General features: G+C 36.6%; 1 protein-coding gene across 1 annotated transcript in view; it reads left to right on the top strand.

The window, feature by feature from the left end:
- LRRC63 (leucine rich repeat containing 63) overlaps positions 1-15034 on the top strand; it is a 60704-nt gene that overhangs the window by 2545 nt on the left and 43125 nt on the right. Inside the window, exons 2-5 of the mRNA XM_036832060.1 lie at positions 3468-4145; positions 4622-4690; positions 7832-7992; positions 13964-14062. Of these exons, the coding sequence (XP_036687955.1) occupies positions 3468-4145; positions 4622-4690; positions 7832-7992; positions 13964-14062 (1007 nt within the window). The remainder of the gene's footprint in view (positions 1-3467; positions 4146-4621; positions 4691-7831; positions 7993-13963; positions 14063-15034) is intronic.

The raw sequence follows: 15034 nt of genomic DNA, 5'->3' as shown, positions 1-15034 counted from the left end.
AGGATGGATTGTATAAGGTTTAAGGTAGACTTTGGAAAAGGAAAATGATTTAAATTGGTTAGTAAGAGAAAGTATTCCACACCGTGTGAGCAACAAAAGAAACTCAGGTCTACCTAAAAAAAGAAGAGTGTCAGAGAAGGATAAGTGATCTCACTTGATCTAATAGGTAAGTCTTTGTTCTAAGCAAGAATAGCAACGATGTACTGGGTGATTATAGCACAAGGATAAATGGAACGAATGATGGCGGTGTTATAAGGAATGGAGAGAAGAATTGGGACTACTCTGTTAAAAGATACTTGCCATACCCATTAGGCGGTGTAGTGTTTATTGAAAGTAGACTTAGATTCGCTGTAAATGTATATTGCAAACTCTAGGGCAACCACTTTAAAAAAATTTTTATAAGTATAATTGATATGCTAAGAAAGGAATGAAACTGAAGGAGAGAAACTGACTCATAAAATTCTCACCTAAAACCAGAAAAGACAGAAAGAGAACAGAAGATTTCAAAAAGGCAAAGAAGTAAAACAACTGCAATGAATAGAAAACTTTACAAATGTGGTAGATGTTAAGCCAACAATGTCAGTAATTCGTTAAAACGTGAATGGTCTAAGTGTGCCAGTTAAATGATAGAAACTGTCAGAGTAGATAAAAGACAAGAGCTAATTATATATTGTCTGCAAGAAACTTCCTTTAAATATAAAAACACAGATAGATTAAATGTAAAGGGATAGAGAAAGATACATCATACTAACACTAATCAAAAGAAAGCTGCAAGTGTATATATGTCGATGCTACTCTCTCACTTCGTCCCAGCTTCCCATCCGCCGCCCTCCACCCCCGCCACCGTGTCCTCAAGTCCATTCTCTACGTCTGCGTCTTTATTCCTGTCCTGCCCTTAGGTTCATCAGAACTATTTTTGTTTTTAGATTCCATATACATGTGTTAACATACAGTAATATCTCTTTCTGACTTCTTCACTCTATATGACAGACTCTAGGTCCATCCACCTCACTACAAATAACTCAATTTCGTTTCTTTTTATGGCTGAGTAATATTCCATTGTATATATGTGCCACATCTTCTTTATCCATTCATCTGTCAATGGACACTTAGGTTGCTTCCATGTCCTGGCTATTGTAAATATTGCTGCAATGAACATTGTGGTACATGACTCTTTTTGAATTATGGTTTTCTCAGGGTATATGCCCAGTAGTGGGATTGCTGGGTCACATGGTAGTTCTATTTTAGTTTTTTAAGGAACCTCCATACTGTTCTCCATAGTGGCTGTATCAATTTACATTCCCACCAACAGTGCAAGAGGGCTCCTTTTTCTCCACACCCTCTCCAGCATTTATTGTTTGTAGATTTTTTGATGATGGCCATTCTGACTGGTGTGAGGTGATACCTCATTGTGGTTTTGATTTGCATTTCTCTAATGATTACTGATGTTGAGCATCCTCTCATGTGTTTTGTTGCAATCTGTAAAATAGCTAGCTAGTGGGAAGCAGCTGCATAGCACAGGGAGATCAGCTCGGTGCTTTGTGACCTAGATGGGTGGGATAGGGAGGGTGGGAGGGAGACGCAAGAGGGAGGGGATATGGCGATATATGTATACGTATAGCTGATTTACTTTGTTATACAGCAGAAACTAACACAACATTGTAAAGCAAGTATACTCCAATAAAGATGTAAAAAAAAAAAAAGCTGGAGTAGCTATGTTCATTGGCTTGTTTTCTTATTGTTGAGTTGAAGAGCTCTTTATTTTGGATGCAAGTCCTTTATCAGATGTGTGTTTTGCAAATATTTTCTCTCAGTGCGTGGCTTGTCTTTTTATTCTTTTAAGAACGTCTTTCACAGAGTAGAAGTTTTTAATTTTAATGAAGTCCAACTTAACCATTTATTCTTTCATGGATTGTTGTTTTGGTGTCATATCTAAAAAGTCATTCTGAATAGCACAGGGAACTCTATTCAATACTCTGTAATGACCTATATGGGAAAATAATCTAAAAAAAAAAGAGTGGATAGATGTGTATGTATAACTGACTCACTTTGCTGTACAGCAGAAACTAACACACCATTGTAAATCAACTATACTCCAATAAAAAAATTAAGAAAAAAAGTCATTGCCACACCTAACATCACCTAGATTTTGCTCATGTTATCATGTTTTGTTTTAATATGAGAGAGAGAGAAAGGAAAGTTGAAGATGGTGCTGTAACCATTTTATGGAATGAGCTAGCTTTGATAAGTTCCATATAAGCAGGAAGCAAACATTATCCTTCTCCTACTACTGCCCTTTAAACTCACATGGCACACATCTCTCTACCAAGGCTTTTCTAGTCACTTTCATCTATTAGCCTTGTCTCATTTTTAGATATTAAACAAGTCCAATCTAAATCAACACTTTCATCTAGCATGCAATTAAACCTTGCCCTTTCTCCCAGCTCAGACTAGGTCTGCTAATTTTTAGACAAGCCAAGGGAAACAGGGGCATGATAGATTCTTCCACCTTGTTCTTTTACTTCTCTTCCCCAACTCATAGTTTCTGGTATCTTCATAGGTGTGGCTAGGAGTGGGAAAGAGTTAAGGAGTTAAGAGTGAAGGTGAGAATCAGTCATCAGTCTCTGTACCCCCCTGAAATGCCAGAAGGTAGAGGAAATGTAAAAAAGAAAAGAAATGTAAAATCTTTGCTCAAAGAAGTTTCAAATGAGGAAGCGATAATGATAAATGATAAATAGCCAAACTTCACTGAGTCATTTTTACCTCTCCATATTGCCAGAGTTTTTAGTGGCAACTGCTCAAAAATCTCCCTCTATGTCCTACTCTTCTTCATCCATTCTGTTCTTCCAGGAGTACCTCCCTACTCTTTCTAAATCTAATACAATTTAGCCTTCCTGATTCTCCAATTGTTCATGCAAACTTTATCCCAGTAAGGTAAGCAAAAGTCCTGATAGCTGAGTGAGTGTATACAGAAACGTTTTTATAAGGTGAGAGAGGGTGAGTGGATAAAGAAAAGCTATAGGGGGCTTCCCTGGTGGTGCAGTGGTTGAGAATCTGCCTGCTAATGCAGGGGACGCGGGTTCGAGCCCTGGTCTGGGAAGATCCCACATGCCGCGGAGCAACTAGGCCCGTGAGCCACAACTACTGAGCCTGCGCGTCTGGAGCCTGTGCTCCACAACAAGAGAGGCCGCGATAGTGAGAGACCCGCGCACCGCGATGAAGAGTGGCCCCCGCTTGCCGCAACTAGAGAAAGCCCTCACAGAAATGAAGACCCAACACAGCCATAAATAAATAAATAAATAAATTAATTAATTAATTTAAAAAAAAGCACTAGGCTTCTACTTTCTTAAAAAAAAAGAAAAAAAGAAAAAAGAAAAGCTATGAATGCTGAGACATTAATAGTTCTGCCCCTGACACCTTGATAAACATAATCTAATTCTGCTTTATTTTTTCTTTTTCTGGTTTAGGAAAGACTGGTGAAACTAAGCTACCACGTGTACGGTTCATTCCAGATAAAACCGCTTCATTTGAAAGAGAGAAAACTAGTTTTCCTGATGTTCCAAGAGATCAGTCACAACCCCCTGTCAATATTCAAAATCTCTTTCTTGATCATCGTGTACAAAAAAGAGTGACTACTATTTCAACAACCAAAACATCTTCTAAGCATGTCTATTGGCACATTCCAGAGACTGCTACTGGTTCCATATTTTTTCCCAAGTGTCGTTCAGCTTCAAGTCGAGTTTTTGGGAAAGTAACAAGAAAGATGGAAAGTTCCAGAAAATCAGAAGAGCCATTAAAAATAACAAATATTTATGCTAACATTTTAAAAGAGATTCTGATTCTCTCCTCAGAGTTCTCCAACCTTCCAAGTGTCCCTTCTTCAGTGCCCACTCCCAAACTCAAGGAAGTTCATTCTGACCAGTTTTTACAAAAGAGCAGTACCTATACTTTTAAGCAGCCCCTGTTACGTTTAAGTGCAACAGTGCCAATCCCTGTACCGAGGACTATACCTGTTAAAGCTGAAAGTCAGCAGTCTGACCGTTTACAATGTCGTACGGTGACGCTAAATATTAATGATTTTCCAGGTCCCATTTTCATACCGATGCCAGTTTTACCAAGGAAACCTCTAAGACAGTCTGTGATAGGTAAATCCAGTCTGAACATGGTCTGTAATAATGGGGTCAAGTAGAGCAAAAGGGAGAGAAGGCATCCAAGCATATGGTGGTTCCCCCTTGGGTCTGCAGAATGGGATGGTGGGATCCCTTTTCACCTGTACATTTAATATATGGGGCAGAATGCAGTAGCAGAAATCCTGACTTTGCAGGTCTGCCAAGGGCAAGCTGGGAACTCCACCCAGATGGTGGTGATGGGAACCAGATAAAGCAGTTCAAAGGATCAGAAAAGCTCATATAAAGGAGCAGTATGAATGAACAGTCATCCGTAAGGTGGTCTAGATGAATTCTAGAAACAGAATGCCAGTGCTGATGGATGCCTTCATGGGCACTTTTCCATGGATAACCTCAATTCATTAAATGATGAACAATTATAATGAAGTCATAATACCCTCAACATGAATTTTCACATGAATTTAAACATTATCCTATTTTTAATTTTTCCCTAGAAAGTCGTGTAACAGAATATGAACATGTAGAAAGTGTCCCAAAGCAAAGCATGCTGAGCGTATGTGAAGGTAAATGCTAGGTTTATATCATTCTTTTAAAAATTGTATATATGATTATCTCTCCATAAAAGTATTTGTGATTTTGTGTGTTTGTGTATATGTGTGTGATTCACACATATGTCCCACCTCATTTTCCATTCCTTAAGCTATTTACTCAGCAACTATTTTTAGAGTGTTGACTATAAACCCAACTTTGCACTGATGTTGGGAACATAAAAGATGGAGTATTCTTAGTCTGGATGGGGAAGATAGACATGCAATCATGACAGTTAACTGCTTGCCATGTGCCAGCACTGTTTTAAGTGCTTTGACCTTAGTTACCTAGCAGAAACAAATGAAAAATCATCTTTCAAGAAAGATTACATCATCCTACATCTCACACTATTTCTATAAACAATTTCACAAATACAGTGTGTAGTAAACAATTTACAATTATCAGGTACACAAAGAAAAACAAAATGAATGAAAACCAGCAGAAATAGTAAGCAGTAGAAACACACCCACAGGAGTTCCAGCTATTAGAATGATCAGATTCAGTTTTTTAAATAACCTAATGACTTTGGTTCTAGCCAAGATTGAGTAGCTTGCATTGGACAAACCCTCCCACCAAACTCAGTTATTAAAGCTGCCCCCAAATATATAAAATAACCATTGAAGTTACTGGAGAGTAACCCTTGCAAGCATGACTTGAGTGCTTACCATCTTTGAAATAAGCTGAATTAGCTGTACATTTACCTTGGCTTTTGCCTGAGGGGATTTGTGGTGTTGGAGAACAGGGCACAGGTAGAAAGAAGGTGATAGTTTTACTGGATTGAGGAGATAGCAGTCAGACTTCAGAGTTGACAAGATAGCTGGGATAGAGGGGTAATATATCAGAGAGGAGAGAACTGAATTCAAATATTTGCATACGAACTCCCTTAAGAGTGTTGGCTGATTTCTAAGCTGGGCATGTACAGGACAATACGCTAAGAAACACAGCAGAAAACATCAGCTGAGATGCTAAGGAAGTGAGCCTAGATTTTGACAGTTGCACAGAAGACAATTATTGGAGTTCAAGCTCCGCTGAAATGAAGGGGCCTTGGTAAACACACTGGGCTTTCAGTTGCAGACCCAGAAGACCTATGCCTTGGGAATAAGAATGATGCTCTAGGAGAAAGGACAAAACTAAAATAGGTTATCCCCTACAAAACTCAAAACCAATCCTTGATAAATCAAAGTGGTACTTCCTGCCTAGTTGAAGAAGAAACCTAACACTTATTAGAGACAGATAATATTATCCAGACCCTTTAAAATTTTCATCCACAATGTCCAGCATTAAACTTAAAAATCACAAGGCATCCTAAAAACAGGATAAAAGGTCTGGAAACCAGTAAAAAGAGGCAAAAGAATGAGAACCATAGGATCAGATATTGGAGTTTTCAAACAAGGATTTTAAAATAACTATGATTACTATGTTGAAGAAAATAAAAAGTTGGAGAATTTTATCAGAGAACTGGACTTTCTGTTTTTAAAAATTAGAGTCATATAAAATTTTAGAACAGAAAAAGTAATATAACAAATTAATGATTCACAGATGTGTTTAGTAGGAGATTATACACAGAAGAACACTCCAGCCATAAAACTTTCTCTTTTTTTCCCAGTTGTGTTGAGATACAATTCACATGCAACTCTGTATAAAGTTAAGGTATTACAACATAATGATTTGATACATGAATATACAGTATGGTGAAATGATTACCACAATAAATTCAGTTAATACCCATCACCTGACAACTTTTTCTTGCGACAAGAAATTTTAAGCTTCACTCTCTCAGAAACTTTCAAATATACACTGTAGTATCATTAACTACAGCAACCATAAGACTTTCTGAGCACACTACCCTTCCAGCAGTTCCCTATCCCTGTCTGTGACATAAATTAACCACGGGTCTCCTCCACATCATAGGCCTAAACAAGTCATGTTATCATTTCTGACTTAGGGAGTTTATTCCACTCTGGTATTTCCCTCTTTGAAAAGTTCCCAGGTGAGTTTAAGCATCCTGAGATCCTTCAGAGATCTGTCAGGGAATTTCTAACCACCTCTGCACCTCCATCTCCCTCCTTTTCACTCAAAAATCAACTGCTTGAGCTTAGCCCATAAGTGTGGGTGGGCAGGAAGCAGACCACAGACTTAATTCTTAACTCATTCTCCATTCCTCTTGCTCCATTCCCTCCCACAAGACAAGGAATCTCCATATCACATCATACATCTTTCTTTATTCTGTGCTAACTTTCACATCGATTGACCTGAAATGGGCACACAGGCCTGTTTTAGAAATTAACAACTTAACATTGTCTTCTTTGGTCTAGGATGCCTCGTTTCTTCTCATTGAAGCAATGGTATAAGAATTACTGAGATGATAAAATATGTTGCAGCAAGTAATACAGCAAGAATGGCTGGGAGTGTAAAATATATTTCAAAATATTTTCCTGCCACACCTGGGGGTGTGCTTGAATAGGCCATTTTTGACAAAAGGTGAAACCCACAAGGGTTGTGATAAAGTAAATGTAGGTGGTCGCTGTTTGGCTACTCCTGAGTTGCCTGCTTTTTTGTTTCCCCCCCTTTCTCGTGTGAGGTCTTTAAACTGAGGGAAGAGCTGAGTTACATAGGGTATTTGAATCATGCATCAATGCAATATTAAGGCAAAAAGCAAGATTGCTCCTTGGGCTGTGATCTCTATCTGAGATATGCTTATATGATGTCCTTTGTTCATTTTGTGAAGCGAGAAGTTGTTTATGTAATTCATCATAAAATAAGATGTTTTTACATATATTACAACAAGACTCAGACTGATGGAATCTAAATTATTGAGGTAGAAATCTATGAGCTTATGGTTTTCTTTTGGAAAGAAAAGTTTGCTATCTAATATTAGTCTGCTATCTAATATTAAAAAGTTTGGCCAACAGAACCAACTGAGGTTGAGTGGATGGAAGTTATGGGGAATCTCCAACATGAGGTTGGGTGGGTGAAAGTTATGGGGAATCTCTTCCAAAGGAGGCATCCAGGTAACCTATTTATGATGACTTACTGTTATCATAACATGAATACCTTTTAACTTTCACTCTAAGTGATGACACATTTACGTTTCCTGTCTTGTTTTGTTTATTTAGGTAGCATTAAATCTAGAAAAATAGAAACCTCAGTGGCACATATCGTACACGGTGAAGGTTTTAAGACTGTTGTGGCAACATGCTATGAAACAGTAACAGCCATGACCAACCTGGCCATAGTAAACTGTCAAATTCATGGAAGAAATGCACTTAATCTTAAGGTATACTACATCTTCTCAATGGCAATTTCCTGTTGTATTATCGGTCATTTTTGTTTTAGGTTTCCTAACTTAGGTTATTCTCCATGGTATTGAAGGAACAACATAAAGTGGTGGTGGTTGAGGGAGTGATGGAGTTGTATAGTAACAAAACTTTTGTGTGCTATTGAAGTTAACTTGGTATCAATCCAAACTAGATGTTTTAAATTTAGGATGCCGATCGTAATCTTCATGGTAACCACTCCTAAGAAACTATCTTAAAAATGTACACAAAAGGGAATGAGAAAGGAATCAACATGACAGATTACAAAAAATTAAACACCAAGGAGGCAGTAATGTAGTAAACGAGGAATAACAACAACAACAAAAATTCCAGAAAAGGCAAAACTATGGTGACAGTAAATATATCAGTGGTTGTAAGGGATTTTGGAGGGAGGGAGGGAAGGATGAATAGGAGGAGCACAGGGGATTTTTAGGGCAGTGAAATTATTCTGTATGATACTGTCATAATGGATACATTTCATTATACATCTGTCAAGACCCATAGAATATACAACACAAAGTCTGAACTCTAACATAAATTACGGATTTATGTTGATAATGATGTGCTAATGTTAGTCCATTGATTGTGACAAATATACTGGTGTGTGAGATGTTGATGTCAGGAGATGTACTGGGTATGTGTGGGGAAGGGGTATGTGGAAAAGAAAGGTCTCAAATCAGTAACCTAACTTTGCACTTTAAGGAACTTGAATAAAAGAGCAAACTACACCCAAAATTAGCAGAAAGAAGGAAATAAAGATTAGAACAGAGATAAATGAAACAGAGGATAGAAAAGCAATAGAGAGAATCAATGAAACCAAAACTTAGTTCTTTGAAAAGATTGACAAAGTTGACCTTTAGCTAGACTAAGAAAAAAAAGAGAGAAGATACAAATAAATAAAATCAGAAATGAAAATGGAAACATTACTACTGGCTTCACAGAAGCAGAAAGGATTATAAGAGAATACTATGAACAACTGCATGCCTGCAAATTAAATATCCTAGATGAAATGAAACATTTTCTAGAAAAACATAAATTACCAAAACTGACTCAACAACAAATAGAAATTTGAGCAGACCTATAAAAAGTAAAGAGATTGAATAAATAATCAAAACCTCCCAACAAAGAACAGTGCAGGACCAGATAGCTTCATGGGTGAGTTCTGCTAATCGTTTAAAGAAAAAGGAACATATATACTTCTCTAAATCTTCCAGAAAATAAGAGGAAGGAACACCACCCAATTCCACTGTTGTGCTGGTGGAGCGGGGGGAATCCCACATCACCCAACAGTTCTTGGACACCAGCTGGGTGTTCTATAATTCAACTCAATTCTGACACTATCTACCCAGAGATAACATCAGATTCCACAGGTAAAGTGCTCAGTCCCATAAGACTGCTCTACACTTCAGACGCCAATCACAAGCCCAGGTGGTTACCTGTGATTCTGACCAACCAGCTACAGAATGGAGGTACCAAGGACCCCCTCCAACTCAGGATGCCAATCACAAGTTGTTACCTATACTTCTGATCGACTGGCTATAAATCAGAAATTTCCACGACCCCCTCCTGATTAATTCGCTAGAGTGGCTCACAGCACTCAGGAAAGCTATTTACTTACTTGATTACTGGTTTATTGCAAAGGATATTAAGGGATGTGAATCAACAGTTAGATGAAGAAAAACATAGGACATGGTATGAGGAAAGGGTGTGGAGATCCCACACCCTCTCCAGGTGCTACTCTCCCCAAATCTCCACGTGTTCACCGACCTGGAAGCTCTCCAAATCCTGTCCTTCTGGTTTTTATGGAGGTCTCATTAATAGTATAATTGATTAAATCATTGGCCACTGCTGATTGAGCTCAGTCTTCAATCCCTTTCCCTCTTCAGAGGTGAGGGGATTGAAAGTTCCAACCTTCTAATCACATGGTTGGTTCTTCTGACACCCAGCCCCCATTCTAAGGAGCTTTTTCAAAAGTCACCTCACCAACATAAATCCAGTTGTGGTGGAAAGGGGTTTGTTATGAATAACAAGACACCCATTTCGCCTTTATGGTTCTGAAGCAATTTCAGGAACTGAAGATAAGAGAATAAGTATTATGACAAAAGATGCTCCCATTGCTCTTATTGTTCTGGAAATTCCAAGGGTTTTGGGAGCTGGTAGTGAGGAACCATGGATAAAGTCCAACTATATATGAGAAATATATTTTGGTCATTCAGATGACCAAATATATTTTTTAACAAGTAAAAATATCAACAACATATAACACATTTTATGCTATCAGTATAACCCAGATATCAAGGGAAGATAAAGACACCACAGGAAAACTACAGATCAATATCCTTTGTTAATTAATTAATAAAATTGCTAAATCCATGATATGATTAAGAAAAAAAGAAACTCTAAATACCAAATTCAAAATTTAAAAAGGGGAAATCACATTTCCTACAGACATTAAAATAGAAAATAATGAAATAATAAGAACAACATTTTCCCAATAAATGCAACAACTGTGATGAAACAGAAAAATTTTTTGAAAAACACAACTTGCTGAAACAGGCACAACAAGGACTAGAACATCAGAATAGTCTTGCACCTGTAAAAACCTAATTGAAATTTTAATTAAGAGCCTTCACACAGAGAAAGCTCCAGGCACAAACAGCCTCACTGGTGATTCTATCAAACAATGAAGAAGGAAATAATATCAGTTTAGGCTAACTCCTTCAGAAATCAGACGAGGAAGAACACTTGCTAACTCATTTTTTGATGCTTGTGTAACTCTCCTACTATCTCTTCAGATATTGCTCCTGTCTCATTCCTTTTGTCCTCTTCTTATCAGTCTCCAGCTGCATGTATCTTAGGCCTTTTCATCCTGTCCCATATATCCCTTACTCTCTTCCTGTATCCTTTTTACTCTCTGTGCTTTATTCTGAGCATTTTCTTCTTACCTAAATTCTGGTTCATTCATTCTCTTTTCAGCTTTGTGAAATCTGCTATTAAACCCTTTATCAAGTCCTTAATTTTGGTTGTTTTATTTTATAATCTAATTTCTTTGAACTTTAAATTCTTTATCTTATAGTTTGATTTTTCGAGCCTATTAATCACAGTTAACTTTTTTTTTTTTAACACATCTGATGTATCCAAAATATGGACCTTCCATGGGCCTATTTCTATTGTCTATCATTTCTCTTGATTTTTGTCCAAGTATTATCTTTTTGCATGTCTTTTTATTTTTGATTGCATGATAGATGTTGTGTAGAAATAATTTGAGGCCCTAGATAATGTTATCTTCTTCCAAAAATTTTTTATTGTTGCTTCTGACAGGCAAAGAGGCTAGGGGATGTTCATCTTAATCTAATCAAAATCAGCTGGTTTAGTGCTGGACTTTAATTTTTGTAGAGATTTCCTGTTAAACTTCTTTCCTAAGGCTGTAGCCTTTTAGCCACCTCATATCAAGTCTGAAGTCCCTTCTCCTTGGGAAGCCCTGAATTCCAATTTTTGTCTCCCTAGCCCTGTGAGACTGGCTATAGTTCACCACCACAGCTTTGGATTAGGCAAATGACTTTTGGAGAAAAATAGTGTTGAGTCCCAAAGTGAATTACTTTAAATCAGAGGTTGGCAAGGTTTTTCTGTAAAGGGACAGATAAGTAAAATTTTAGACTTTGAGGTCTACATGGTCTCTGTCACAACTACTCAACTCTGTTGTGTAGTACAAGAACAGCCATATTACAACACCCAAACTTAGAGCGTGGCTGTGTTCCAATAAAACTTTATTTAGAGAAACAGGTGGCAGACTGTAGCTCACTGATTCCTGCTTTAAATTGAGGAAGAGTATATCTTCTAAAGAGTTAGACGGAGCTAGTCAAGAGAAACATCTACTTACACAGTCATCAATATTATTTTAAAAGAATATTTGACTCCAGAGTAGAATCCTGAGCTCTGTGGGGGTGATATAAAAGAATTAAAAGTCATAATTTCTAATCTATCTCATGGACTTATTAAGGAAACAGATTTTACATGAATAGAATTTACACAAAACAAATGTACTGATTAATTTAATACAGACTCAGTGCATCAATGCTTAAAGGTTGCTAGAGCAATTCAAGAGATTGAGAAAGCCTCCACTTTCTTGGTGTTGTCTAATTCTTCACATCCTTATCATGGTAATTGCAACAAACAGGTTTTATGATGGGATGGTAAAAGAGAGATCCAGCGTACCTATGCTGGGAAGACCTCATAGTATATCCACAGTGAAGGTCCCTGGGATTCCATGAGGCAATAAGAAGGTCCTGGATAGTCACTCATTCAGCCAATATTTATTAATAACCCACTATGTACCCAGTGGTAAACTATGTATCTCATTATGTATCAGTGTTCAAAACAGAAAAAAAAAACCTATTTCATGCAGCTTATACTTTAGTGGGATGAGATCATACATACATACATACATACATTTATATATAGTCTGTCCTCTGGTGATAAGAGTTATGAAGAAAAATAAAGCAAGTGGAGGGGACAGAGAGCCATCAATGGGGCATTGGTTTGAGAGGTTGCTATTTGTGATAGGATGTGATGACTTATGAGCAGACAGCTGCCTATAAGCAAGCTGTGAATGAAGTGAGAAGATACTTCATGGGAATAGATGGGGGAAGAGCTTTCCAGGCAGAAGAAAATGTAAAGGCACTAGTTATCCGAGCACACTTAGTGGAATGATTACAGACTGTGACAGACACTTTCCTGCTACATAATTTAGTGTACTACTAGTTATGCCGAGAAGAGATGAATGTTTAGTGACAGGAAGAAAGAACACCTACTCTTCTATAGGTGTTTATGTCTACCAACATCTAGACATTTACAAATATTGATACTTTAATAAGAGGTCAGTCTTGAAACCAGTACTGTCAATGCTAAGATTCTTTAGCCATGAACCTTATCTCTCTCATACAGTGCATGCCATAACCTAATGCATTGGTAGCAATGCCTCCCTTCCCTATAAGCTGAGGTTTGATCCTTCAGCATTAGAGTTCCTTGGTTCATTCAGTTGAACACTACTGATTCTATGATCCTTAAGAAACAAATGTACCAACTTTCCTGGAGCATTAAAGATACTGGGGGCACTAAGCATGTCTTGGTCAATTTGGGCTGCTATGACAAAATGCCATAGAGTGGCTTAAACAACGGACATTTATTTGTCACAGTTCTGGTGGCTGGGAAGTCTGAGACTGAGGTGTCAGCCAATTTGGTTCCTGGTGAGCGCTCTCTTTTTCACAGCTGCCTTTTTGCTGTATCCTCACATGCGGAGAGAAAGAGTCTCTGGTCCACTGTTCTTCTTATAAGGACACCGATTCCATCATGAGGGCTCCATCCTTAAGACTTCATCTAACCCAAATTACTTCCCAAAGACTTCACTTCTAAATGCCATCATGTTGGGGATTAGAGCTTCAACAAATGAATTTTGGGGGAACACGAACATTTAGTCCATAACAAAGGCATATGTTTTCCTCAATCAGAAATTGGCATATTTAAGCAAGAAATTTTAAGAAGATGTTAGATTAATAGAAAGATAACAGAGAAATAGAGGTAGAGACATGAAAAAAAGAGGGGGTATAAATATAAAATATATTTAATTACTTATTTCAGCATGTAGTGGATAGTCAATAAATGTTTGCTTATTATTAACTGAAATAATGCCTTTCACACATGTAACACTATATTTATTACATATGTAAATACTTAGTTTTTCTATTTTGTTTCTTTACATATTTAAGAAATTATTATCATGAAAGACTAAAATAAATGAATGGAAGATTATTATAGGCTTGTTATTAGGTCAAACATTGTCATTTAGATTATGTGCTCTTTTTTTAAACACTTGTATAAAATATTTTGTGCATGGTAAATAATTAATTCTTATCTCTTGTCACTTTCTTTTAGGGCTTTTTTCTCCTGAATTGTCCAGACCTAACACCTTTGGCTTTCCAATTGATATATCTTAATTTATCATATAATAACATCTGTTACTTTCCCACAGAAGTGAGTCCATTTTTATTATTGTATATATTGTCATAATTTCTTATTATTAATAATAATTATAATTTAAAAATAGACACTTATGATACCCTGGAGTTACTATAAATAAATATATTTTGGATTGTATCCTAAAAGGCTTATTTTTAGAAGTACCAAAAGTATAGTACATTTTTCTTAGCAAGTCCCATGACACAATCCTCAAAGACTCTGTTATGATCAGGCTCTCAAATATGTTCTCATAATTGTACAATGTATATAAAATTATTTATTTTTCTGATTCTGAATAAAACATAAGATATACTTTATCCACATTAATTGGAAGCTTTAAAGGCAATGTTTAGTGACAAGGTAATATGATGTTGTAACAAGTTTTAATTACAATAGGCTGAAATAGGATGTTCTGCTTAATAAAACATACCAAGGATAATCAGATATGGGATGAGATGATTCAATGTCATTATATAAACAAGTCATTATAAGTAATTAGGACAGATTATGTTTTCAGTGTCTTTAGTCATTGTTTCATTGGTCACGGGGTGTTTTGTTGTTTTGTGAATTGATTTCCAGAGTATTAACTTTTAGTGAATTGATTTCTAGCAAACTGACTTGCTTTCTATTTCAAACATATAGTATTGGAAACATATATTTTCCATAATTTCTATAATATTGTGTTTTTATTTTCACTAGAAGAGTTATTTGTTCTTTTCTAGTATATCACACTAGTTTTATTAGTTTGACTAAGACAAATTGACAAGAATTCCCAAGGAATATAGGGATCTTAGTTCGTCACATTAATTTTAACCTTTCTTCTAAACAGTCATACATGAGACTTGTGCATCTGCCAAAGAATACTCTAACCACTCAAGCAGAATGTATAACCATATGGGAGATTTTCAGGTGTAAAATATAAAGCGCTCATTTTTAAAGTGATAGAAATAAGCAGAACTTGCCATTAAAATGCAGATCAGTGTTGTA

Source organism: Balaenoptera musculus, chromosome 18, assembly GCF_009873245.2.
Source record: "Balaenoptera musculus isolate JJ_BM4_2016_0621 chromosome 18, mBalMus1.pri.v3, whole genome shotgun sequence".
In the NCBI taxonomy this organism is placed as follows: Eukaryota; Metazoa; Chordata; class Mammalia; order Artiodactyla; family Balaenopteridae; genus Balaenoptera; species Balaenoptera musculus.
The sequence above is the reverse complement of the archived record's forward strand: the minus strand, read 5'-3'. Positions and strand labels throughout refer to the sequence as shown.